Source organism: Phoenix dactylifera, unplaced genomic scaffold, assembly GCF_009389715.1.
Source record: "Phoenix dactylifera cultivar Barhee BC4 unplaced genomic scaffold, palm_55x_up_171113_PBpolish2nd_filt_p 000254F, whole genome shotgun sequence".
Classification (NCBI taxonomy): Eukaryota; Viridiplantae; Streptophyta; class Magnoliopsida; order Arecales; family Arecaceae; genus Phoenix; species Phoenix dactylifera.
This window is the reverse complement of record NW_024067747.1, coordinates 324,280-350,231: the sequence shown is the minus strand read 5'-3', so window position 1 is coordinate 350,231 and position 25,952 is coordinate 324,280. Positions and strand designations below refer to the sequence as shown.

The 25,952-nt window shown below is 38.7% G+C and overlaps 2 protein-coding genes, 1 long non-coding RNA gene and 1 other non-coding gene across 4 annotated transcripts; 2 read left to right on the top strand and 2 right to left on the bottom strand.

Moving 5' to 3' along the window:
• Positions 1–434: 434 nt before the first annotated feature.
• On the bottom strand, positions 435–3,124 carry LOC103718926 (peroxidase 64-like). Its single transcript, XM_008807939.4, has 4 exons — positions 2,889–3,124; positions 2,615–2,803; positions 1,499–1,661; positions 435–1,109 (listed from the first exon to the last, which is right to left on the bottom strand). The coding sequence occupies exons 1-4, from the start codon at positions 3,081–3,083 to the stop codon at positions 709–711; spliced, it is 948 nt and encodes a 315-aa protein (XP_008806161.2). The 5' UTR covers positions 3,084–3,124; the 3' UTR covers positions 435–708.
• A 6,374-nt stretch (positions 3,125–9,498) lies between these two features.
• LOC103718898 lies at positions 9,499–13,090 on the top strand. The gene is made up of 3 exons (XR_005507686.1): positions 9,499–9,666; positions 9,735–9,832; positions 13,005–13,090. It is a non-coding gene; the product is annotated as an uncharacterized LOC103718898 (transcript).
• A 53-nt stretch (positions 13,091–13,143) lies between these two features.
• On the top strand, positions 13,144–17,425 carry LOC120105300. Its single transcript, XR_005507687.1, has 2 exons — positions 13,144–13,248; positions 17,038–17,425. It is a non-coding gene; the product is annotated as an uncharacterized LOC120105300 (long non-coding RNA).
• Positions 17,426–21,771: 4,346 nt separating this feature from the next.
• Positions 21,772–22,333, bottom strand: LOC120105296. The gene has a single exon (XM_039117634.1). It carries the CDS (start codon positions 22,309–22,311, stop codon positions 21,934–21,936), a length of 378 nt encoding a protein of 125 aa, XP_038973562.1. The 5' UTR covers positions 22,312–22,333; the 3' UTR covers positions 21,772–21,933.
• Positions 22,334–25,952: the final 3,619 nt, after the last annotated feature.

Genomic DNA, 25,952 nt, shown 5'->3' with positions numbered 1-25,952 from the left:
GTGGAGGTGGCGATAATAGTAATGGTGGTGTGGCAATGTCGGCGATAGCGAGGGTGCCAATGGTGATGACAGTGGTGGCAGTGATGGTGATAGTTGTAGAGCCAGCAACAGTGGTGGTGGAGGCGGTGTTGATGGTGATGGTAAAAAACACAAGTTTTTTGTTTTTGATATATTGAAAGTGAGGATTTCTTACTTTTATTTTTTCTAGAAATAATAAAAATGATGTTTAAAAATTAGAAAAGGAAAGCAATAGTACCAAACATGTTTTTTCAATTTATGTAATTTTATTTGTAAAAATAGAAAACAACAAATAAAATCAATGCCAAACAGGCCCTTATAATTGAAACCAAAGCCCCAGAAAAACATTATAGGAATTTGCAGGCATTATAAATGTCAAAGTGGTGAACATGAGAAAACCGTAAACTAATGCTGAATAAAGTAGAATATAGAAAGCAGATAAATTTAATTAATGTGCAAAAAACAGTATCACAGTAGCAAGCTTTCAATGTTCACTAATGTTTATGCTAGCACTTGCTGATTTTTTCCCCTCGTACACAAGGTAACAACAGGCAGCCCAGTTCAAAGGTGAAATCTCTTTTGCTTCCACACCTCTTTATTCTCCATGCACACACAAAGGCATAAAACAAATCCTAGATGATAAATTACAAAGTTCACGATAATCACCGTCACATTTGCTATTTTAAGTTCTCATTGTGACCTAACCACCCTGCAGTCCAACCTCACTTCTTGTCCACCCGTTATTTCACTCATTTTGATCATAGACTTGACAAATCGTTTATTGAATGCTTCTTGTGAGCTAGCATACTTGGAAACTAACCCTTTGGTTTTGGGATTAGTTAGAAGAGCTTGGTCTGAAGAGAACAAACTCTTCCCTTGCAGTAGTAGCTTGTAGTAAATGTTGTCGAATACTGTGGTTGTCGTGTCCATTGTTGATCCTGCATTTTTCACCTTGTTGTGAGCAGGGCACACCTTCTGAAGGCTTGCTGCGAAGGAAGGATTCAACGAAGGGTCGACGTCATGGCTAGCATCAAACTTATGTATTCTGTTTTGGAAGGAGGAGCAATGAGAGAACCCTAGGGTGTGTCCACCTACAATACATGCACAAAGAGTATTTTAGTCATGAGGAAATTGTCAATTGACTCGTAAATTTGTTCTGAAAAAACATAGAGACACTTCTGAAAAATGCGAGAATTTGTATTATGTCGATCTAAAAAGAGCAATAAAAGTAGCACATCATTTGGGTTAGATTTTTGTTGTGCTGGCAATCCTTTTATATGCAATCACATGGATTTTTTGGCTCAGGAAAAAAAAACAAATGGACTGTGGGAGCTGGTCAATTGGTTGGACTTGGAGTTATCAATTGATTAAATCGAAGAAACCATAAGTCCAGCTGAAAAGTTTTCCCACAAATGGAGATTATCTTTTGTAGACTAGGAACTGAAAACGTACTCCTAACTCTGGGATTCTTTGTCATTACCTGAGAGTGCTGCCAGATCTTCTGTGGAGAGGCCTCTTTGAGAGAAGCTTTGCTTCAGTTGGGAGAAGTTGAAGGTGGGAGCTGGCAATTGACTTGTCTCACTGGCCTTGGAAACTCTGCCATCCAATCTTCCTTTAGGAACCTCCCATGTGGGACCCCCAGACTGCAGAGGGAAAAAAAAGAAAGAAAATAGTTTATTTCACTTGGAAACTTGTTTCTTAGAACTTAATTAGCCTAGTTAAAAGGATTAACGAAGTGTTCTTGCATTTCAATGAGAAAAGGCTTTGGTAGATGGGGCTATGACCCTGAGAATGGCAAAGGATGTGTCTCTGTGGAAGTTGATGAATTAGCTGCTTTTCTCCCTTTTCCTAAATTAAAATAGATACATGTAATAGAGGTGCAGGCTAACTTAGATGTTCAAAGAAGGCTATCCCCTATTGTATAGCTCCAAATTACTTTAAAAAAAGGGGGACATTGTACATTTTCCCACGGCCTTGTATATTTTTTTTGTCATGTTTAAAAACCTAATAACCCTTAGATTAGGAGTAATAGCAAGCAAATTGCGAGGCATCATACTTGGTATCAAGACCTACTAGCCTTACAGAAGCTGATAGATAGAAATGGTCATTAATTTCTAATTTTTGGCACATTCCATAAGCATGAAAAAAAAGTATATGTGTTCTTAGGTCAGCTAAGACGGACTTTATTAAAATTTAATATGTGGTCAAAAAAGCATACGTTGCCGAACGATGGAATTTTGTCTTCAACAAGGAGTTTGCAAAGGAATCTTTATTAGTTTTCAGAGAGTAAGTCCTGTGCAGGTCCGGGCTCATGTAAGTTTGGCCACGAATATATCAATTATAACTTGTATATGAGTAAATCTAGGACCAGACCTAACTCAATCACTAAGCAAGCATGAATCCTCTACAGTGTGGAGTAATGGCCACCATCATGAGATGGACATGCATTAAACGAGCATGTGCTATGTCATACACGGCGTGTGTTGTTTGATAGTCGTCCATCTTCTGATGGCGGCCTGCACTGTGGAAGTTTCTGATTGTTGCTAAGCAGTCGAGGCGTTCGACTCTAAACGGTCGCATCCTATGGTTTACTTACCAGGACCACTGCATCTCTTGCAGCAAGGGCTAGTATATCCGCACATGAAACCACACCAGGGCACATTGCTTCCACTGCTTCCTTAGCATTGTCAATCACATAGAAGGCATGCAGTGAGATGTTTGGAGGCCCATCCTTCTCTGCTTTGTTATTTCCCTTCGAGTTCAATAACACCGAACCATCACAACCCTTCAACAAATAACACACGAATATAGTTACAAAGGCAGCTCAATATCAGCATAATTTAAGAGAGAAGGAGAGGGAGAAAGAGAACTCTGATGAAACAATCATGGAAATGCATGCGAAGCAGTGCTGCAGGAACTGTTTGGTCGCTATCCGTTGCTTTCTTCACGGCCTCCGTTACGGCCATCTCAACGTCCGGGCAAGTCTTGGCGTAGTAGTTTAAGCTCAGAGCACTACCAACGTGAACAAGCGAGAGAATGAGAAGAGGAGAGATTAGCGCGGCCATTTCTTATACTTCTCTTTCGAATTTTTCTTTGATGTGGAAAGGGTGAGAAGAGATGGTGTATATATAGTAGTGACCAGAGTAGATGTGTGGACTGTGGAGTTGTTGCAATCTACTAAAGGTGGCTTAGTTAAAGTGTTTGGTGAGCAAGAATATTTCACGGTAATGGAGTAGTGTTCTTGAAGCTTTCCCATCTACATGACCCAAGGTTGCACTAGTTTTGTTCCTTGGAAGTCTGTGTGTGATTTTATTTGTTTATTTTAATTCCTTAAAGTGTATGTGAGGTTCTATGGGTGATAGGACGACCGACTGATTGAAAGCATCGGCCATGAGATCAATTCCATGACATCTTTAATAATGAAAAGAAAGAAATAATTTGACCTGCCTTGGACCTCATCTGGACAAAACTCATGGCTGGATTGAATTATAAGATATAGGATGGTGAACATTTTATATGCGGGAGAAGATGAAAGTATAGTTTTTATAGGACAAGGGATGTGACCCAGCAACAAATACCACCTAACACTCATATAGAGTTGTAAATCATGCAAGAAAGCTTGATAACTGAGAATAGGTTACCTCTGCTGAGGTGTGGAATATTACTTCCACCATTGAGTTCAACAGTGCTACACATGTCCAAAACAAAAGAAAATTGGATATCGTCCTTGCATAAATTTGCAATGCAAGTTATAGGGTGGCAGCAGGTCATGCATGTTTCTTTCCTGCCACCCCAATTTGATATGTGAGTTTTGCACTCGAGGTAAAAAAGTGATCATATTTCATTCATTTGTTCTTCTCTAAAACAATGGATATCCATTTGCTTGTTTTCTTCTTCTTCTTCTGCTTCTTCTGGTATAAAATTTGGTTCCTGTTCCTTAAGAAATATATGATATAAAAAAATTTAACATATTATATATTTGTGTTCGTTTGTGAGTTATGACCACCATATGCTTGATTTCGAAGCAATCCAGAATTAAATATTACGAGACAAGTACGCAGGTCGCACATGATTGTACCAATAATTGCAACCCTCAAACCATAAAATTTCAACAAGAAAAAAAATATTTCTTACTTAAGATTTGTAGTTAACGCCTTTAAAAGGATTTTACCGTTTGTATGATAAAGCATTTTCACCTTCCTTTCTGTTAACGACAATGACATAAAGGTCTTGTTCTCTTAAATTTGCGACAAGCAAACTACCTAACTTTAGCTATATCACTTTTTTTTTTTTGGTTGTACATGGGTGGACTAAGCTATATCATGCATCACTTTACTTTATAACCATGCAACCAAGCCAATAATTGACTTGGACCAAGGGGAACCGAGACTTAGGTTTTTATCAAAAAAATGAAGGCCCGGGGACTGAGAGAGAGAGAGAGAGAGAGAGAGAGAGAGAGAGAGCTAGCAAATGGTGGTTGAACTTCAACTATCAACCCTATTTGGGGAAGCTTTTGGAGGGCCAAAAAGTACTTTCTGGCCCTCCAAAAGTACTTTTAGATAAAAAATGGTGTTTGGTAAAATTTCGAAAAGTTGTTTCAGCTTTTGCGGAACGCTGAAAATAGCTTTTGGGAAGAAGCTCCAATTTGGAGCTTTCCGAAAATATTGTTTTCAGCTTTGTCGGGAAGCTCTATTTTTGATCAAAATACCCCCATTTTAAAAATAAATTTCCTCCCCAAAATCTCATCTCACCGCCTGTTCCTCTCCCACCCATGCCCCCACCCCACCCTCCACCCTCCGCTGCAGCGCCGCACCCCCTCCCTCTCTTCTGCCACCGCAGCCCCTCCCTCCCCCTCTCTCTCCCCCGCCATAGTGCCTCCCTCTCCCCCGCCGCCGCAGTGCCGCACCCCCTCCGGCGCCGTCGGCCACGCGGGAGGAGAACCCTTCCCAGGGGGCCAACTGCAGCCGTCGAGACTGCCGCAGGTGCCGCCGGCCATGGCCTGGCCCCCTTCCGGCGCTGCCGACCGCGCGGGAGGAGAAGGGGGGAGAGGAAGGAAGGAGAAGAAGGGAAGAAAAAAAGAAAAGAAAAGAAAAGGAAAAAAAAGAAGAAAAGGAAAGAAAAAAAGATAAGAAAAGAAAAGAAAAGAAAGAAAAAAATAAATACATAAATGCATAAATAAATATTTATATAAATGAATGAGTGAATGAATAATTAAATAAGATAATAAATAAATACATTTCAATGAGTAAATATTTATATTATAATACATTAATATGTTATTTTAAATAATTTAATATTATGTTATATTATGAGAAATTAATTAATACTAATAATTACAATATTTTATATCTTTATTATTGTATTATACTATAAATACAATATATATATTACATTATACCATAATATATTAATATGTTATGTTAAATAATTTAATATTATGTTATATTATAGAAAATTAATTTACTCTAATAATTATATTACCATTATGCTATGCTATGCAATGTCATATTACTATATTATAATAATAATATTTTATATTATAGTAATATTATACTATACCGTATATTATGTATTAATATATGTTATGTTTTATTATACTCTATTGTATAATACTATGCAATGTCCTTTATGCTAATTTTGTCATATAAAAGTACTTTCTCAGTTTATTTACCAAATATATGTTAAAATGCCACAGCACTTTAAAAATATAGCTACCAAACAACAAACATCTTTTTGTAACAGCTCTACTTCCAACAGCTCTACTGCCAACAGCTTCCCCAAACAGGGCCAATAACCATGCATCACTTTACTTTATAACCATGCATAATATTATACAATAGAGCATTACTTTACTTATAACCATGCAACCAAGCCAATAATTGACTTGGACCAAGGGGAACCGGAGACTTAGGTTTGTATCAAAAAATGAAGGCCCGGAGGCTAAGAGAGATAGATAGAGAGAGAGAGAGAGAGCAAATGGTGGTTGAACTTCAACTATCAAATGGGCTGTACATTAACTAGAAAACTTTGTCTACAAGCCTCCAGCTTATCATGACAGAGGCGATGGGATTGGAGCAGTCTCACAAGTTGGCGTAGGAGAAGCCCCGAATACCAACCACCATGTCGTCGCTCGTTCGTGCATTCATGGATATATGGATATATCCATTGAGTGTCATATCATTCTTTGCTTCCACTTCTTTTTTTTTTTTTTTTTGGTTAAAACTTCCACTTCATTTTCTACACACTCGCAGACTATGTATTGTAAAGCGATTCACGTAGTCGTGGTTGGTTAAAGCTTAAGAGCTTCCTTGACTTGGAAGAGCATTTGACGTAAGCCTAGTACTGAGACTGTGGATTTATCATAGCTTCCTTGACTTCGAATGCAGTAGGACATCTAATGATTTGGCAAGTATTCGTGCTAGACTCCTACTTATATGAGTGTTTCTCAAAGTAATTTTACATTGCAAATCACTGTATTTTTCCTGTGGTGGGTGGGTGGTGGGAGATGTGAAGATCACTTTGTTTTTGTATTTATCAAGCTGCTTTCACTTGCTTGGTGACTCTATTGGTTGTATCTGATGAACAAATAACTTGCACATATGTTGATGGCTTGTGCTTTTTAATTTTGTAATTTGCCTCTTGTCTATGATGATAAGAGCTATCCAATTGACAGCATTCCATATTTTTTGTGAGATGATGTTGAAGTTTTGGGTTGTTTTGCGCATAAACTTTCATGCATGCACTAGTTTTCTTTTTCATATTTCCTTTGTGAATTTTATTTTATGCATGGGATCTAAATGCACGGTGATATTATTGAAATAAAAAAAAAATAAGGCAATATATATAAAGATCGGTAAGGATGTATCCAAGTGACAAATGGAAGTACATTCTCCATATTTCACTCATGCACAAGTGCTTGATCACATCCCGAATAAGCTTTGAGATGTGTGAATTTATGTGATCATGGATTTTCAAGATGCAATCGAGCTGTCACATGCCTACGAAAGATCTTGATCATCTTTTGCAAGGCCAGACTCCAAAATAAAAAAAGTTCAAATAAGCCACAAAGAAATGCGAACAAGGAATGACTCCTCATGCATTAGTTTTTTTTTCCCCCCCGTAACAGAGGCTAACATGATACGGTTTTCAAGCTTCAGAAACTTTTTTAGCAATTAAACTTGTTTTGTATAAAATTATTAAGACAGAGTATTTTTTGAGAAAAATTATTAGGGTGCAAATTCATAATTACAAAAAAAGTTTTTTGCGTACATACCCTCCTAAATATTGAAATTTACATGAATATCCTTTTAAAATTGATATTTTCACACACACACACATATATCCTCATCAAACACTTGTTTTGTATGTGTACCATCCAAAATATGTGAAATTGCACGAATACTCTCGCAAAGTATTATTTGCACATATATCTTTATAATTTTTTTTTTGCATCTCTGCCGATTAAAAATATTTCGATCATTTTTAATTTTAAACCGCTAATATTTTGATGGCATTAGATGGTGTAGACACATATGCAAGAAAAAAAAAAGAAGGGTGTACATGCAGAACAAATATTTTATAAGAGTATGCATACAAATATCAATTTTAAGAGGGTATTCATATAAATTATAATATTTAGAAAGATATGTATTAAAAAAATAGAAAAATGTGTTGGTGACAAAAATAATTTTCTCTCGAAGGGATAAAAAAGGGCCACACTTGCCATATATTGCATAGCTACCTTTATGCACCAAAGGATTAGAAAGAAAATGGTGGATAAGATTGTAGAAAAGTTAATCATGGAGCAAGAGGATAATACCTTTTATGATTAATGACTCTAGGGAGCTAGGCAGCAAATGAAATTAGTCGATTATAGACATCAGATGGATTCTGGTGTAACCATTCACACTTGCAAATGCATGAATGTATGCGGTTAGGACTTTTTGAAGTAGAGAACTTTTGATTGAAATGTTAATTACTTCCAATCATTGATGACGGAAAGATTACTTTGTGTTGACTTCTTCTTTTTTTTTTTAAGAAAATGGAGGAGTAAGATTCTCCCCCAAATAGTTTTATTAAACAAAAGGTGCTATGATAAAGTGTGTACAGTTCGGGTAAAGTAGGGGGGAGATGTCAAGGTGTGCAGTTACAAGGCGCCATGCGACGTCGAATCACATGTAAACCCTAATGGGCTGAAATCAATCTTTTCCCCTGGTGGTTTTACCTGCCAATATCTCTACTTTGTGTTGATGACCGAGGCAAAAATTGCTTACAAGGGATAAGATCCTTGCTTTATAACTATAAAAGCTTATTAACCAAATCCAAATATCAGTCAAAGATACCTCGAGTTACCTAGTAGGAGGATCTGACGACAAGCACTCATGGTCAATGTTTTTAGAACTTAACATGTTTCAACTCACAACCTCTCCTTTGTATTATGCAATTGAAGTTATTTAAATCAAAAGTGACTGACCTACCTTAGCCAAGTAATTGAACTGAAATCTGTAGAACTGAATGTAGGGATAAGAAAGCCTATTTGGGTCGATATAAGTGGGCTGAGCAGGAGCCCACTTGGCTGCAGTTGCTTAGGCCTGGCCAAGGATTCAAGCTTGGGTTCGGACTTGGTTTTCAAACCCAAGTAAAAAATCAGGCTCAGCTCGGGTCCAGCTAAAGGTTTGACTCAAGCTTCACTTAGGCCGGCCCATCTCAAACCGTAACCCGTTAGACCCATGCGCCCCCCTCCCCCTCTCTCTCTCTCTCTTTCTTAGGCCCATTGGGCTTAGGCCGAGCTTCTACTCAGGCTTGGAGTCTTTCCAAGAAATTTTAAGCTTAGATCTAGCCTGAAGTTATATATATATATATATATATATATATATTCCGGTTCCAAGGTAGACCTAAGATATGTGGAAACCTGCCCGGTCCAATTTCAACCTAATCCTGGACCAAGTTCCCTTCGAGCAAATTTTCCCTTCATCAACCATTTTGGAACCTATTTCAGCTCCATTCGGGCCAACCAAACACCCGAAAAGAGCTCTTGCCGAGCGTAACTAAATTTAGATGATGCCTAGCAAGGGGCAACCAAATCGGTCCTTAAAGCAAACTTTTTTGAAAGCAAAATCTAAAACAGTACAACTCATTTTCAAAAATTCAACCATGTCCTTGCTCAAAATCTTTCTTGCTGCAAAGTTTAGGTGGTGAAAGTTTTGGTACAAGCGGGCATATGTGCTAAAATTTCTGAACTTGGATATTGTCGCTAATAAATTTACTGAACTGACTTTGCACTTCAATCATAAATCTTCCATTCCATGATACGTTCATACTGATTGCTGTCAATGGGCCGGGCCAAGATTTTAAGCCTGGCCCAATTTGACATCAAACAGCTTCGAAAGCAGCACGTGCTAGAGCAAGTGGTCTGACACGCGTCAGATTTTCGTTTGCGAAAGATGCTATGCAGTTGTAATGGCCGATGCGGCAAAGTCCTGCCCAAAGCCGAGCTCGCTACTCGGCGGAGATCGGAGTCGTTCCCACTCTGTTTCGACCCCCGAACCGAAGGGGAAGGCGTTGATTCCAAAACTCCGACTCCGAGCTCGTCCGGCCGCCGCGTTCGCTGCGAAGATGATCGTGTGCGTCGCCGTCGTGGGCCACCAGGTCCGTACTCCCCATCTCCTGCCCTTACTCTCCTGATCGTATTCTGACGGCCCTGATCTGTGGCACAGAACAACCCGCTGTACCTGCAGAGCTTCACGGAAGCCGACGATGCGCTCAAGCTTCACCACATCGTCCACTTGCTCCCTCGACGTCATCGACGAGCGAAGTCCTCTCTCTTTCCCCCATTCACCTTAGATCGAATAAAAAACCCTTTCTTTTGTGTTCAAATTGAGTATATTATTCCCTTCATTGCTTCGATCTTTCTTTACGTTCTTTGTGTTTTTATGTTGCAAAGATTCTTGAAATTTCTTTGTTAAGACTGGAAGTTAGCAAAATATTGCTGATTTGAAATTTTATTATCATGATCGCTAAATCTCCTTGTACATGCGGAGACTGAATTCCTTGATCATTAACCAAATGGCAGAATTATAACTTTCTGTAGAAGTTTAAGTAATTCTTGGATGAATGGTTTTGTTTTGTGGATATTCCAGCAATCCTACAAATCAACATATTGAAAACTTCATAATTTAGCCTTTCCTTTTTCCCCCCTGTAGATTAAAGCCACATCAAATTTTTTACTTGTTATGCTGGAGCATTTAGACTGCATCATTGTCTTTGTTCTGAAATACTAGAGAGCAATTTATAAGTTTTAACAGGCGAGAGCCGATGGTGTAATCTAAAATGTCCTCAATTTTACTTGTTGGTTTTTATTTCATTTGTGAGAAAAGAAAAGCCTTGCTCATCATAATCTCTTTTAGATGTCAGACACATTTATCATATCCTTGAGTAAAGTTTTCAACACTCTTATATTGCTTAATTGCATACACCCAAATTTGGTCATCTTTGATGCCAACATCAAAGCCAATTTTTCTAGCAAAACCGTATTTGCTGTAGTTGTTTCATTGATTCCTAGTGCCTCTTATATTCCTTTTACTATTCTGCATCAATTAGTTTCTGAAACTTTGAGTTACGCATGTGCAGCTCCATGCTTAATTTTGTGAACCTTAAATCGTTGATAGAAATATGCTTGTGTATGTGCCTGAGGCAAAAACCAAAGAAAATGAGCTTCATTGATGTTCAAAGTAAATGGCCATCGTTTTAAAGCTGCATATTTAAGATAGTCCTTGTTACAATTATCTATTAATAGGTTTAGGTACTGTAAGTTGGAGCATAGTAAGAGAAGGATTGCATTGTCTCCATTCTTGATTAAACTGATACGTTCTATTTTTGCCTCACCAGCTACGATATTATTTCTTGCTCCTTGATTTCAAATAAGTATATAATTGGACAAATATGTTGTCTTGGAGACCTTGATGTAGGTGTCAGGTTTTCTATCATAGATTGCAAAATGGACACATGTTTTCCTTCTGTTTGTGGGTTACCAGAACTCACACTTCTGTGAGAAGTGTCGTTACAAGGATTCCATTTTTTTTTTGTCCAGTTAATATATTCCTTTCTCTAATTTTGTAAGACTAGTACTGCACTTTTTTTTTGTCCAGTTAGTATATTCCTTTCTCTAATTTTGTAAGACTAGTACTGCACATCTTGCTGGACTCCTTAGGGATGCATGCCTTTACACATGAATCATTTAAGATGTTACAATTTTTGATGTGTGTTCCGATGTGGATTGAATTTACCTAAAAGTATTTAACTAGTATACAAGGAATACTGGTGCCTTACAGTCATGGAATATTAAGAATTTTGTTGATTTGTGAAGCCTGTTATCTGCATATAGCATGTGGTACTCAAAATCTAGAACATAAATTCAACTCTATTATGATGCCTGAGTTAAGTCACAGACACAAAGCCCCAATTTTTGATGAGTTATAGATGTTATTGCATCACGGAGAAGGAAACTATCTAGATATTTTCAGAAGATTAAATGATTTAAAAATAACTGAAAGTTGGATATTTCATAACAAACCTATCTATATATGCATAATCTCTTACTAGGCTCTGACAGATGAAACAAATGCAGCAAATAATTCATCCAGAAGGGACATAGAGAAAATATCAGATCTTGATTTCCTTATCCTTGAGTAAGTTGCAAATGTTAAGAGAGTAATTGTTGTATCTAAATATAACTTATTTGCTAGATCGGTTAAAAATATTATTTTACAGTTATGTAAATAACTTAATGATAATCAATTTTTTTCCAGAACATACAAATTGACAATAAAATATGTAAAACTTGAATTATAGAGAAATAACGAAGCTTTGCCCATTTAGCCTCTTGGCTTTTAAAGGCCCATTGATGTTGGGGAAGTAGAGGACATGACATTTTATGAGAAGTATCAAGTGGTCCGTGCAATTCAGTGATGTCATCATTACATAGCAAAATAATGGTCAAACATTGTTATGTCGCACTATGAAGTATGCATTGATCCAAAGTCTTGGCATTTTTAGATACGTGGAATTGAAGTGCCAAGGCTTAAGTGCTTTTATTACACCAAGCCAAGAAAATGATCTTTTAGTGCATGCCTAGTTAAGGACCCATTGATCACTGAACTTGAGTATCTTTTTACCCCTTCTTATCCCTAAAATATGGCTTGCATTTTTTTCTGTAAGCTATTTTATGCTTGGTCACAATTACAAATTATGTCCGCAAGATCTAGTTGGATTGGCCTTTTTTTTTCTGAGAAAACGGTGACAGAAATCACCACCAAACTTGGATTGGCTTTTGGATCCCAACAATCATGATTATGCTGGACTTGTTCTTCAAATTAATGGGGTTACGACATGAGAGTGGAGGGAAAGCAATTCGTCGACTTCAATCCTTTATCCCAGTGCATTTTTAGCAACTCATGTCTTTCTTGTTTGGAAGAGTTCTGCTAGTGGTTACACCAATTCTTCAGTAATGTTTTCAAGGTTGTGGAACACAATGCACCCTGGTCATTGTGGTTTTCTCCATAATTCTCCTACTGCTCTCAAATACTCTTTTTTCTGTTTTTAACTCTCTGTGCTCCCTACTTTTCTACTAGATGTCATTTCTCTTAAAGTGGATGTTGCTGATATTATTGTATATCCTACCTTTAATGAAAGCCCACACTAAGCGAATTTGTTGTAACTAGTTTGTTCAATAAAATTTGGTGATCAATATTCAGTGTCACATTTTTCCTGAATTGTCTTATGGGTGTTCATCTCGTAGATTATGTAAGTATTTTGGGTAGTTTTGTGGTTATTGATTGGGTTACAACTTTAACTATGGTTATTATGCCAACCACTTGGTATTGGTTTTATGGTTGTAACAGGAACATAGCTGCTTAAATATATTACTCAAGATAATATAAATTTTTTATGTAGCTTTCTGCCTTATCTTGTTTCCTTTTCTGTGGCAGTAAATAATCCTAAGAAAAGTGGACCTACTTTAAATGAGGCATTTCTTTGGTTCTTCTGTATCCAACAGAGAATTACAAAGTGTAAGTCTATTGGGGTCACTTCTTTGTTGAGTCTGATATGCAGATATGTGTGTCTTAGAGCATCGTACCCTTTGCAGGTATGGGTATCTGACTAATAACAAAGGTCAAATTCATCATGGTCGACGATTGATCTACGATGTCAAAGATGCAGAATGTAAGAACTGTAGAGTTTCCTACAAAGGATATTCATCTCTTAGTAGATTTGCATCTCTACTAGATCTGCATTCTTTACTCCACATTTAGTTGATTAATTTGATTGAAGGCGTTCACATGAATGTAGACGTTCACATGAATGTAGACTTACCATTGATAATTTGGTCTTAGGATATTACCAGCAACTCTCATTGATTAGTCTCTTTTGCTTTCATGAGTCGCAGAAATTCGAATAGGGTGCTATCTTCATTCTTTCGTCTTACAAAATCATAACTATTGCATTGATATGTAACATTTTTTAATCTGGTATAGATAATTCAGCTCGCTGATATGAGTAGCAAGATTATCTGAATGGTAATCAAAACAAGGATTGGTGTCCCCAGCCTGTGCCCTACATTGCATATCTTGCTAGTGTCAAGAACGGAATGTGTTATGGCTGCATGCCCACTCCCTGCAGGTCATAGGGAATTTGTCCCCTGCATGCTAGTGCATGCTAAGCACTAGCATGTCACTGCATGGCACAACACATTCTGCAAGTGCCAAGCCGTCGCATGGCACTTAAGAATGTTATTACTAAGTATTTCAAAGTCAGAGCTTTAGATCAAGTATGGAACATCACATGCTATCATGTACATATTGCAGGATGACCAAAAAGAGCTCCCCTTCCAATTGGTTATCATAAGAAATAAAGAACAGCTTTTTTTCCAAGTATAGTCTTGAGTTGATGTAAGTAAAACATGAGGGATAACTAGAAAAAAATTTTCCCCTGTAAAACAATAATAAGCATTGCCCTAATCTAGTGGTGAAGCCAAAATTTTGCTATAAGTGTTTAGTTTTAGTTATTGAAATTATGTGCATATACTTTAAGAAACAGAAAATTTGTGCATACAGTATGTAATTTAAACAGTTTGACAACATTAAAAAGTATAATTGCCACCTAAACACTTAAACAACCCAGACAATCAGATTCCGTGGTAATTTTGTATTTTGTATCATAGATTCGCTTACCGATTTAGGATGCATTCAGTAGGAGTGCAATTTTTTCATGAATCACAATAGTTTAGTTTCTTGCTTTCTTAATCCAAAAGCATGTTTTAGATGGTATTATATTGCATATTATCAAACTTATGATGGAATTAGGGGTGGAAACCAGTGGGTTGGGTCGGGTTCACCTATATATCAAAGCCCAATGGGCTTGACCCAAACCTTACCCGACCTGCTTAGGGCTAAGGTATGCCTGATGTGAACCCAACTCACAACCAACCCACCAACCCGCAACTGACCTGGGTCAAGTGTAAGCAACCTTACCCTGCCTGCAAAAAGGTTGTTTTTGTATTTCGAACTCAAGACCTCCAGGTTATCATGGAACAACCTTACTATTGCGCCAGACTTATGCTCTGCTCAATGGCTCATATGTTATATAATTTTCTATATATGTGTGTGTGTGTGTGTGTGTTGTGTGTGTGTGTGTTTGGATAACCATCCCATGACCCAACGGGTTAAGGGGCCCTGACCTGAACCCGGCCAACCCACGGTGGGTTGGGATTGGCTGATCCATACCCAAAACGGTGAACCTGACGGTCTAGTTAGGTAGGTCCGGTCAAGGCTGGGTTGGTAGTTGGCACCCCTAGATGCTATACAAAATGCCAGAAGGCATCGTTATGGAATTGAAAATTTAATATTAACTATTGTTAGGGGCTACAATGAAACAGATGAAGGAAGCAATATAGATCTTGCAGCTGTTTTTGTCTCTTCCTCTTTACTATACTATTGGCCTGCTACTATTATTATTCTTCTTACTGAAACATAGCAGTATAGATGTGCTGCATTGCAAACAAATCAAACTGCCTATAACCTAATGGATATGAAAATGATATTGCTGCCAATAATAGGTGTGTAACATATCAAACCCAGCGACCCAGTCAGTGAATGTGAATTACATTAAGTGAAAACACATCAAAAGCAAAATAATATACAATATATGGACAAAATAGGTATCAATATTACCTGCTCTGTGGGGGTGATTTCACTCTGCTGATCCAGTATTATAGTCCTGTTACCGAATGGTTGCAGTATAGATCTGCAGCAACTTTGAGCAATCAAGCCCAGGCCGGTATATATATTTATATATATATATGGATTAGTTTGAAATAAATGAAAGCTAAAAACCATGTTGGTTCAGTGCGAAATGCATAAACAGTAAAGAATGTTGTACAATTTAAAAAAGGGGCTAGCATGAGATGCTTTGCTGGAAATTTATTCAGCCTAAGAATTCAATACTTGTTATTTAGACAATTTTCTTCTCATTATTCTATTGCTTAATGACATGAAACCCTACCATCATCTATACTTGGTAAGGATTTAGCATTTTATGAGTGGTTATCTGGTTCAGAACTGGGGTGGATTTCAAGTTGCATGTTAACAGGTAGCATATAGCAGGTAGGTGTAATGGATAGTGTTTTAAAGGTGGGCTTTTGAGACTGGAACCTCCTCTTGTTCTTTACAGAATAGGAAAAGGCCTCAAGGCTGCACCCAAAAAACTTTGTAGTGTAAAAGCCAATCTTTAGAGAGAGGCTTGGAAAATTTGGGTGAAGGCCCAAAACCCTCGCATGTTTGTTGGTTTTCTTTCATTTGAACTAAAACGTTTCTATTTTTCACTTAAAACATGAGTTTACCTAAAAAAGGGCCCTGTTAGTATTACTGTTACTTAAAAAACACCAAATCCCTATTCTTGCCATGATTGGGACTGCAAAAATAATTTTGTGATGAAGATTACCTTGTTCCATACTTCTTAAATGCCACCCCTGTTGGCTGCAATTTTTTCTATTGCTATTTGAAGTAAGTACTTTTGTTGCTGATAAAGCAGACAGTTCCAAAACTTATAAAGCAGACTGTAAGTTCTAATTTTAGAGGCAGAGGCTTTTTTCACTCTATTTGAAGCTAGAATGCAAGAAGGCTGGTGAGCAGAGCGTTGGCATAGAATTTAGGATGAGAAAAACCTCCATCCAGTGGGGAACTATATTTGAATGAATTTCTCTCTGTCATATAAATCTAAACGTTCTATTTACTTAAGTTACATCTAGACTGCTGCCTTGTGCTGGTAATGTCACCTTGAATCCAGATTACAATCTCAAAGAATGTGGATTTTTTTATTGATCATTTGAAAATCAACTATGGTGCCCAAAAGAGTGGGAGCTAACTTTTGATGATTACATTAAAAGGTGACCAGACAATGAAATCAGCTCAGATTTATTTGCCTATTAATGTAAAAACTCGGCCCCTGAACTAAAATAAGGCAAGGCTTTGGTTGTATTCATGGATAATACTGCCTTTTCTTTTTGGTTATCAAAATTTGTAATGCCTCTACGGTGGGCCTGTGTTACAGGTTCTGCTACTATGTTTTTTTGCCTTGGGACAGAAGCAAGATTGTCTCTATTTCCTTGTAAATGATAGATAGACTAATTTTCATATTTTTCCCAACAGTCCTTAAATATTGTGGCAGTGGCCCTAAACACGTATACTGTCCCATCAAGCTATTGGCATCCACAGGGACCTAAATTTCCAAGGAAAATGTACTATTACTTCTTGTATAAACTGGTGTACGTACTGTGTTTTGATAGGATATAAATTGCCTCTTTAGAAAGTTAAACAGTTATTATCAGTTGTTCAACTATTCTAGTGGTTATAGGTTCCATTTTTATTCTTCAGTCAGTCTCCAGATAATTGAGAACAAAGCTTTTGAATTTGCCACAATATATCGATGTTACGATCATTAATTCTGATCTTTATGGTTGCTCAGTTTTTTAGGAGATTTCATGCCGCATATGTAGATGCTGTCTCCAACCCTTCCATGTTCCAGGGAAGAAGATCACCTCCAAAGCCTTTGCGCAAAGAGTCAGCAGCATCGTCAAGTCATTTGGGTCGGGTGCAACTACATAAGAACTATTTCATTTGTGAGCTTAGGCTTAAAAAATCAGTTGCATCAGTCAAATTTTCTTATTCGTGCCTTCCTGCCTCACCTACTTCCGTAGATTCCACCATATAAGCTTTTGGCAAAGTTGTTAGAAAAATATATCAGAATGAGATATTTGTCACATCATGTAATTGTAAAATGGCTGATGTTATGTATGAGTTAATTCTTGTATTGGATTTATGAAGCAACAGCCTCTTTGACCTGTTTTCCGCTACTTTTGCTGTCCTCCTGTGGGTTTTTTTTTAGATTTCAGGAATGAAGTGAATGATATATCATGATGTTTTTTTTTTTTTTGGTCTTCAATTGGATACCTTAACGGATCATGGAATCACGTCCGCCCAAACTATTTTGTGCAGGGATTCTGGGATATAGTTCTGGAAATTTTGAGGAATAGCTAGACAGGGACACCGAACAAGTTAAAGCTATGAAAGAGATAAAGAAGACGTCCAACAAACTGGATGCGGGCAATGAAAGACGAATTGAGTATTTTTACCTCGAAGGACTTCTTGCCTTACGATTAAACAATTATTCTATGCTATTAAGACGAGTTGACAACTTGAGATAGGAAAAATACCAAATTTTAGAATAAAAAACAAAGTTTGACCTAGTTTTCATCGTTTTGGGGTCTCAGAATAATAAAATATATGCAGTCTTATCTGAAACTTTTTTATCTCGAAACATTTACCATATAGTTAAACAATTATCTCTATATTATTGGGATGAGTTGAGAAAAAAAAATCCAAATTTTAGAAAAAATGGGCTAGCTACAACTCCAAGCAAAGTCATCAAATTTATGCAACTTTATTTGTGTGCATTTTTGTATTTTGAGTCGTGGCACAAGTCGTAATGGAGCATCCTTTGCGTCAAACCTCATCTTTAAATTTTAGAATATTAAAATATAATTTTCAAAAAAAAATAGAATGATACATGTTCTTAGGTATAGATTTTCGTACTGACACCCCTCTTCTACATGCACCATAGTAATTTGACATCAAATCATAATATTATGATAAACTAGAGCTTGCTCTCGTGTTCATTCTTCTGTTTTGGGTTCGATTGTTGGATATTTTTTTAAAAAATATATATATTTGAATAACTATAACATGATGGGTCACTTTCGTTCTTTTTTTTTTCAAAAGAAAAACAACGTGGAAGAAGAAGGGTCTACCATGGTTGATGTGCAGAGTGCTGAGTGACTCAAAGTATGTGACCTGTTCATCCTCGGAAAAAAGAGATGAGATGCAACGATTGTCCAACGCATCTTTGGGGACCAGATGATAGAGAGAGCCCTTGTTATGCCTATTTCTTGGGAGGATGCCCCTGATAGAAGGGTCTGGAGAACATCTTGCAAATCAAGGGTGAGGGCTAGTGACCTCTATGATCTTTATAGAGCTAAGCCCACGCAAAAGATCGGCGGTGGTTGGATTTGGAAATTCTTTGTTCACCCTCAGGTTGCTTTGTTTCTTTGGAAGGTGGTATCATGGGGGTGCCTTCAAACTAAAGGTGTACTATGTGGTAAAGGGTTGAGACTCTTGTCTATAGGAGAAGACGGTGGCCCACGCCTTATTTGGTTGTCTTGGGGTTAGGTAGATTTAGAGGATGGCTAGCCCTGACTAGAGCTTCTAGCAATCCACCTCCCCCGTTACTGCTTTCCTTGCTTACGTGGAAGGAACCATAAGAAATCTTACTACTGTTCATTGAGGGTAAGGGCTGCATATCTTGTCTACCACATCTAGCTTGATAGAAATGCTCGGGTCTACAAGAATAAAAGGCACCATCCGAGGCTAATGGTCTACAGAGCCTTACCTTAGGTGGTCAAGTTCTTTCAGTCATCATCCGTTGGCGGCACTGTGATTGCGAGGGACACCTGAAACTCCCGCTTAGCTCTTACAGCGATCTAGACGGTTTTCATTCGATGAGAGCCCCTACCCCCAAGCTTTCGTACGATAAATTTCAATGGTAGTGTATTTGATGGAGGCAGTAGAGATGGAGTTGAATTTGTGATTAGAGGTCCCAACTCTAAATTTCTGACGACTGGTGGTAGCCACATTTTGATGTCTTTATTCTCGGTACGGAGTTGAGGGCACCCTAGCAGGATATTACCTATGTCGGGCTCACCTTGGGATGGACCGCATTCAGCTCGAAGGTGACTCTATTATGATGATTTAATGGATTTAAGGTCACTTCAAGATACCGTGTGGACATCTTCTGTTGCAGAACATCTTCAGCTGACTAGGGACTGTACTGCATTCCAAGCTTCCTATGTCTATAGAGAGGTGAATAGACGGTAGATTAGGTTGTCTTCTATGTTATAACATTCTAACATTTCTATGTCATAGCTATGGGACCATACCCTCATCCTTCAATTTTTTTATTTTTTAATTTTATGGAATGTGTTCCTACTAAATATGTGCGATCTTTTCTGGGAAATAAAAAAACAACCCCATCTGAAACTTGCCGTACAGTTTTCCTCGAACTTGCTGCGGTTGAGAAGGGACGCGCTCAACTCACCCATACACGGAAATTAGAAAAATTTGCATCAAAAACTCATTTCCAATTATTTATCTCCCCCCCCCCCCCCCCCACCTCCTCAACTCCGTTGGCTGCTTTCCATACCGCTTCTTCTCACCACAACACCACCGGCGATGGGAGCCGTGGCCGCATAGAGATCATCGATCGGGCTGTACCGCGCCTCCTCCGCCGCGGCCCCCACCAATCTCGTCCTCCTCCGCGAGGCCCACCAATCTCGTCGTCGTCCTCCTCCTCCTCCTCGTCCGCCTCCGCCGCACATCCTTCGGCGGAGGCCGCGTGTTAACGGATCGAGGAGAAGAAGAAGAGGAGGACGACGATGACAACGACGAGAGGTTCCGCCGGAGCGCCGAGTCCGCGCGCTGCTTTGACTCTGCTGGACGAGCTGCTCCGCCGCCGTGAAATAATCCTGGGGGGGAGGAACTCGAATTTCGTGAAGGGTCCATCCTCGTCTCTCTCGTACTGGGTGATTGTTGTGTTAGAGGGAATAAGGGAAGGCTAAGCAATTAAGGTGGTGCAAATGGTACCTAGCTTTCCAGAACTTAGTATGTTCAGGCATCGGACATGCCGAGATGCCCCAAGGATGGCAAAATGCATACCGATTTTGTATAGAAAGAAGGCTTACAACTATCACCCAACTTGGCTTCCTTCCTGGTCAGCTCTAACCTATATATTAGCAATTAGGTTGGGATATATTCCATCGCTAAAAACTTTTTCCATTTTCAACCAGATCAGCAGGCGACAGAGTTAAGCACGACACAGATCTTGTCCATTTTGGCATTTCCTGTCTTCTGTTATATACCCATCCCATCCGCTATCTAGCTAGGTTGGATTCCAGACTTCCGAGAAAGGTAGTGAAGACCCATCCTTCGAAACTGAACCCTTGCCCCTTGCCTGAATTTAATTTTTTTCTTAAAAATCCCTATCCAGCTACACCTTTTTGGAGTGTAGATATAATCTTTACCCTTCAGTAGCATGGCCTATATCAAAAAATGAATGCATAAAATCGCATTCTTTAGTCTAATCATTGAGGGGTTGGTGGCTGGTGTACGACATGATATATTTCAGATGCTCTCTGTGCTTTCACGTACTTGGTTACCGGTCTTCAAATGGCCATGTTTATACAAGTAAGCCATGTTGCTTTGGAATAAATTCTTAATACTACTCTAGTCGCCTCGGACTCATTAAAAAAAAGAAAGTCACTTAAAGAAAAGGAAGGCTTTAGGAACGTTTTGCTTGAAACTTGAAATATCCAATTTACAGCAAGGATGGCTCTTACATAACGGGCATTTTTTCCAACTAATAGTTTTCTATACATCATGTGACATCAAGGCTCTTGCATTAATCTTTTCTGAGAAACAATTTGTGTTTGCCTTGTGAAAACTAAGAGCTCTTCCAAGTTAATGCGACACGTTATTTCCTTCGTCCATCTGCAAAAAATTTTGAAAAACCAATAGGACCATGGAATTACGTAACACTTCCTACTCTCCATAAACCATGGTAGCCGTTGCCAGCAGTAAAGATACGCCTTCAGGAATTTCCAGACAGCTCAATTCCAGAAATTTCCAGGAAGCTAGTCGACCTCAGTCGGCAATGTAAGAGAGCCTCTGGGAGTGCATCAAAAATCGAAATAGAAAGAACCTTCTACTCTAAAGAAATTGACCATTGACTAAACAAACATTAATTCACTCTAACCTCTATTTACTGATCTTTCTTACATCTATAACAAGGGCAATTATCTGGTTGTAGAAATGCTGTCCATGGTTTAATCTCGAGAAAATGGAGCACCAAATGCATTAAATTGATCTTATTTATCGTTTTCCATCATTTTTGGTTCTTGCAGACAAGGAATATCTCCCTCCCTCTCTCTCTCTCTCTCTCTCTCTCTCTCTCTCTCTCTCCCTCTCTCTCTCGGAATAAATCTGTGTGTGTGTGTGTGCATTCTCAGATTTGCATGGCTACTATATCACATGCAACATCAGACGTCCACACATGCATGAGAAGAGAAACAAAACCAAAGTCGAATCTCTAAAACACACAAACAAACCTAAGATGACACAAATAACATCCCATCGATAAGAATTTCCGCCTAAAATCTACTGGCCTGAGTTGATAGAATACACCATCAACTCTCGCACATACTAAAAATAGCGGGAATAAAAGATACAACCAGGCTACTGTCTTTCCAACTTTCTAGTTCCCTCCTTTCATCCTCTTCTCGCCGCGCTGACGCTCTTCCTCCAGTCCGCTTCTCAACGCCGTCGATCGGAGCCGTGCCGCATAGAGATCGGCGATGAGGCGATACCTCGGCCTCCGACGCCGCGGGGCCCCACCGATCTCATCCTCCTGCTCCTCCCCCTCCACGTCGTCGTCCGCCTCCGCCACCATCGCCATCGGCGGCGGCTGCGCGTTGACGGATCGGGGAGAAGACGACGACAAGGACGATGACGACTCGCCGCCGCTGCTCTCGCTGAGTTGGACCAGCTGCTCCGCCGCCAACAGCTCGGTCTCGGTGAAGGAATCGAGAGGACGAGAAGGAGAGATTCGAATCTCGGGAAGGGTTTCTTCCATCGCCTCGCTCTCTCTCCTTTTTCCAGGTGCTCCTGCGAATGGGAAAACCGGCTTATATGACGGGTTCGGGTAATATGTCTCGCGGGCGTTTTAAGAAAACGGTCAGTTCGTATGTGGAGAATGGACAGTTGACGGCTAGGCGAGTCGAGGGTTGACACGTGGTGAAGTTAGGTTTTGTCGTGGTGTACCGGAAGGGAATGTGACGCACCGTAGGTTTGGGTGGTGTAGTATAAACCGGAATGAGATTTTGTGGTAGAGGAAAAGGGGCATAAGTTTATACAACGAATTCTCCTTTGGTTTTGAAACAGGCAAAAAGCAAGGCAGCTGCTGAAATAAAGCCAGTATAAATGGTACCAATAAATGCAATGACATGGTTCCACTGCTATGAATTACTTTATATTCCTATTCTATCCCGTTCAGGATTTCAGATTGTCCAAAATATAACTCTTGGATTTACTCCTTCGAGGACCTTAGATTTCAGGACCACAATAGAATTATAATTTTTTTATATAAATAACACCAACTAATTAGGTCGATAGATTGGATACTGATTATATCCCATCCTACTCTAATTTTGATGAATCCTAATTAAAAAGAAATAAAAATAAGACAGACGTATCGTATATATTATTTGTTGCATGACTAAAGAGTAGATTGTATGTATAGAAAGACTATTGGACTAATATTTTTACGGTAAAGAATAGTAGATCGATGTTCAAAGAATATAACAATAAAATGATTGATGATGACAAAACTCCTAAATTTGAGAATCTTTTAGTTGGGTTATATTAAGATGCATCAATTAAGGTCAAGTTATTTAATATTTGACCGCATCATATTAGTTTCTAAGTGGAGTCAAGCAAGGTTAGAAAAAATGATATCATTGTCCTTCTTCTCCACCCCGTTATTAGGAATAAAAATCGCTATTATAGCGGGTTTCAAGCAGGACCCATGTAGTGTTCCATCAATATTTAGATACGACATTAACCTAGAGTCGAGCAAGATGGTTTATTTTTCTCTTAAAATTTTTATGAATTAATCCCGTACAATTTTTCTTTTTCTTCCTCAAATTAACTCACAAGGCCTGATAACTAGACTAAATGGAGCCTAATCAAGTTGAGTCGAAGGCCGATCCAGCCCATTTACAAGCCAGGGAAATAGGATATCGTTGAGCTGTCTTGAATTGGCTTACTTTAGACCTGCTCGTATTGGCTGCGGCCAGCCAATACATAAAAACTAAACTAGGTACGTAAATTGTGGAAATTCGCATATGAAACCTTGTACTATTGCTTAGATGCGAAGAACACCTTATGGTAAACGCCATTGAGAGCCGTTGGAAGGAAAAACAGAGGGAATAAAGAAACGTATCTGCAATCAAACGAAGAGAAAACTCCCTCGCGTTCAAACACCTCTGAGCTTCTCCCAAGAGAGAAGAGGACGTCCCGGGACATTCAGTCTTTGCAATGTTACGCTGTAATAATTGGAGTTATATGACAAAGTCCCCTTAAAATGTCATAATAACTGAAATACTCTGAGCACTTCTTATTAATTTTTATTGGCCTTCTTCTATATATCCCACAACCTATTGCTTGACTCTAATACGTGACCTATCAGCAACAAGCTCACCTTCATCTGCTTTCTCCTAAAGAAATTTATAAGGAGCCCTTTTTATCAAAAAAAAGATCACCGTTCTTATATAACACCGCTGCTTTCTACATTCATTGGTTATGTATGTTTCTTTCTTCAGTCTATGAACAGTTGACTACAGATCATGAGAACTTGTCTCTCCTAATTCTATGTTAACTATCAAAATCGACATAATAATTGTCACTTTTAAGATCCTATGTAAAATCCGGGCTATTAGATGACTGAGCACCATGAGAGTCTTAATCTATTTGACGTGGACGTACTATTCTTCAATACCCACTCTTATGTGTAGAGTTTGAGGGACCGAACCTAAAAGAAAAAAAAGAGACGTAGAATCTAATACCACATTAAAATCTTATCTAAAAATTTTGACTTTTAATGTGAAACTATTATTCATCAATAGTTACAATCATTCTTGTTTTTCTTTATGGGTGCTCGGTCTGTCTGGAGGTTGCATCTTGTATATATAGACGAAATCTCCGCCCTCTTCCACTTGCCAAAGAAGATATCCTCTTCCAAAAACTTTTTGCTGAAGAGCAGAGGCATCTCAAGGAGAAATTTGATAGCAACACCTCTTTTGTGATATTTGGCTTAACCTTTGTTTAAATTTATGGCTCCTTTTCTTTTCTTGCCCCATGTCCTTTCTTGCCTTTTTCCCTTGCTGCCATTTCGTTCTACCTATTCTAGTAGATCCAAGCTCATGTCAAAATTATAGAAACACAAGGTTGGCAGTGTATTTTATCACATCACTTAGATGAACATTTTCATGACATAATAGAAATGCTAGACTTTTAACATAATAGCTTGTTTATTTAGATCCGCTTATCAGGTGGGCTGGGTTCGCCAAAGTTCTACATCATTTTGTCAGGCCCCATCCGGCCTTCCGACCTTTTCCTTTAGGCCCGAGCTTATTGTTTATCGGGCTGGACGCTAGCTTTTGGATCGAACTCGGGCTTTTTGACTTGTCAAAGTTGCCCATCTTTTGAACTTTCTGAGCTTCAATTATAGTTCCTCGTAAAATATATCTATCTCATCTTCTTCTAGTATATGAGTAAATATATGCATTTCGATGTGCCTAAAGAATTTTGTTTAAGTGGTCACAGGTAGGTCCCACGAAGCATAAGCAGCAGCCCCTGAATTGAAAAATTCTTTTGGGACATCCGAAAGTGATCGATGAGAAAAGCCGAAGAAGTTTGGCTTGGCGGATAAAATGCTCCTCGACCGTGATACATCATCCATGACACTGACGCTGCTGCTATGACGAATGTATCCGGGCTGCGGCTGCTCTGTACTTCGACATCATCAACCTTGCCTTTCTTTTTGCTTACTGTTTTCAGAGAGTCTAAAAGGTGAAACACGGGTGTGACGGCAGCTGAATGGATGAATGCATAAATTTTTACCATGAGAATCCCCTTTTAAAATTATGTAACCAATATTGTGCTTGTAAAGCTTTTTTTTTGAAAAAAAAAAAATTGCTCAATGCAATGTTGTTGGACTAACTGAATCATAGTGCAACGTTTTCTGTGTGGATTTGAAGAATGTTTACCTTCGCAAATCACTGCTCACTACTTTGCTATGCTATGCTTGTGAAGGTTAGTGCAAAAACAGCCAACAAAATCAAGCTTGAGGAGAGGGGCAAGGAGCCGACGGCCGGTGGGGTTGTCGAGTTGAGGGATGGGAGCCTCGCGGTGGGCGGTGCGCTGGCCTGGTGGTGGGAGGTGTTAGTTGAGGAGAGAAGGCGCTAACCCTAAGTTGTCGCCTTCTTTTCTAATCGAGAATGAAGAATGAACCCAAAGCCTAACAGGATTAGCCCCTAAGGGATGTAAGAGCTAGGAATAGAAATGTAATATTAAAAAACTTTAAAATACTATGGTATATTCTATAATTAATATATTTATTAATTTAAATAATTGGGCTTGGGCAGGGTTAGATGGGTCAATATAAATCCAAGCCCAGCCCATTTGAAGAATGGCTTTTAGACTCAGTCTAGTCTG

What these genes read in the sequence shown, in the direction of transcription:
- LOC103718926 (XM_008807939.4), bottom strand. Translation starts at nt 3,083, where the DNA reads ATGGCCGCGCTAATCTCTCCTCTTCTCATTCTCTCGCTTGTTCACGTT. An exon ending in CAAGAGATGCAGTGGTCCTG is followed by an intron (nt 1,662 to 2,614) that starts GTAAGTAAACCA and finishes TTCCCTCTGCAG; the next exon opens with TCTGGGGGTCCCACATGGGA. An exon ending in AGATCTGGCAGCACTCTCAG is followed by an intron (nt 1,110 to 1,498) that starts GTAATGACAAAG and finishes CATGTATTGTAG; the next exon opens with GTGGACACACCCTAGGGTTC.
- LOC120105296 (XM_039117634.1), bottom strand. Translation starts at nt 22,311, where the DNA reads ATGGAAGAAACCCTTCCCGAGATTCGAATCTCTCCTTCTCGTCCTCTC.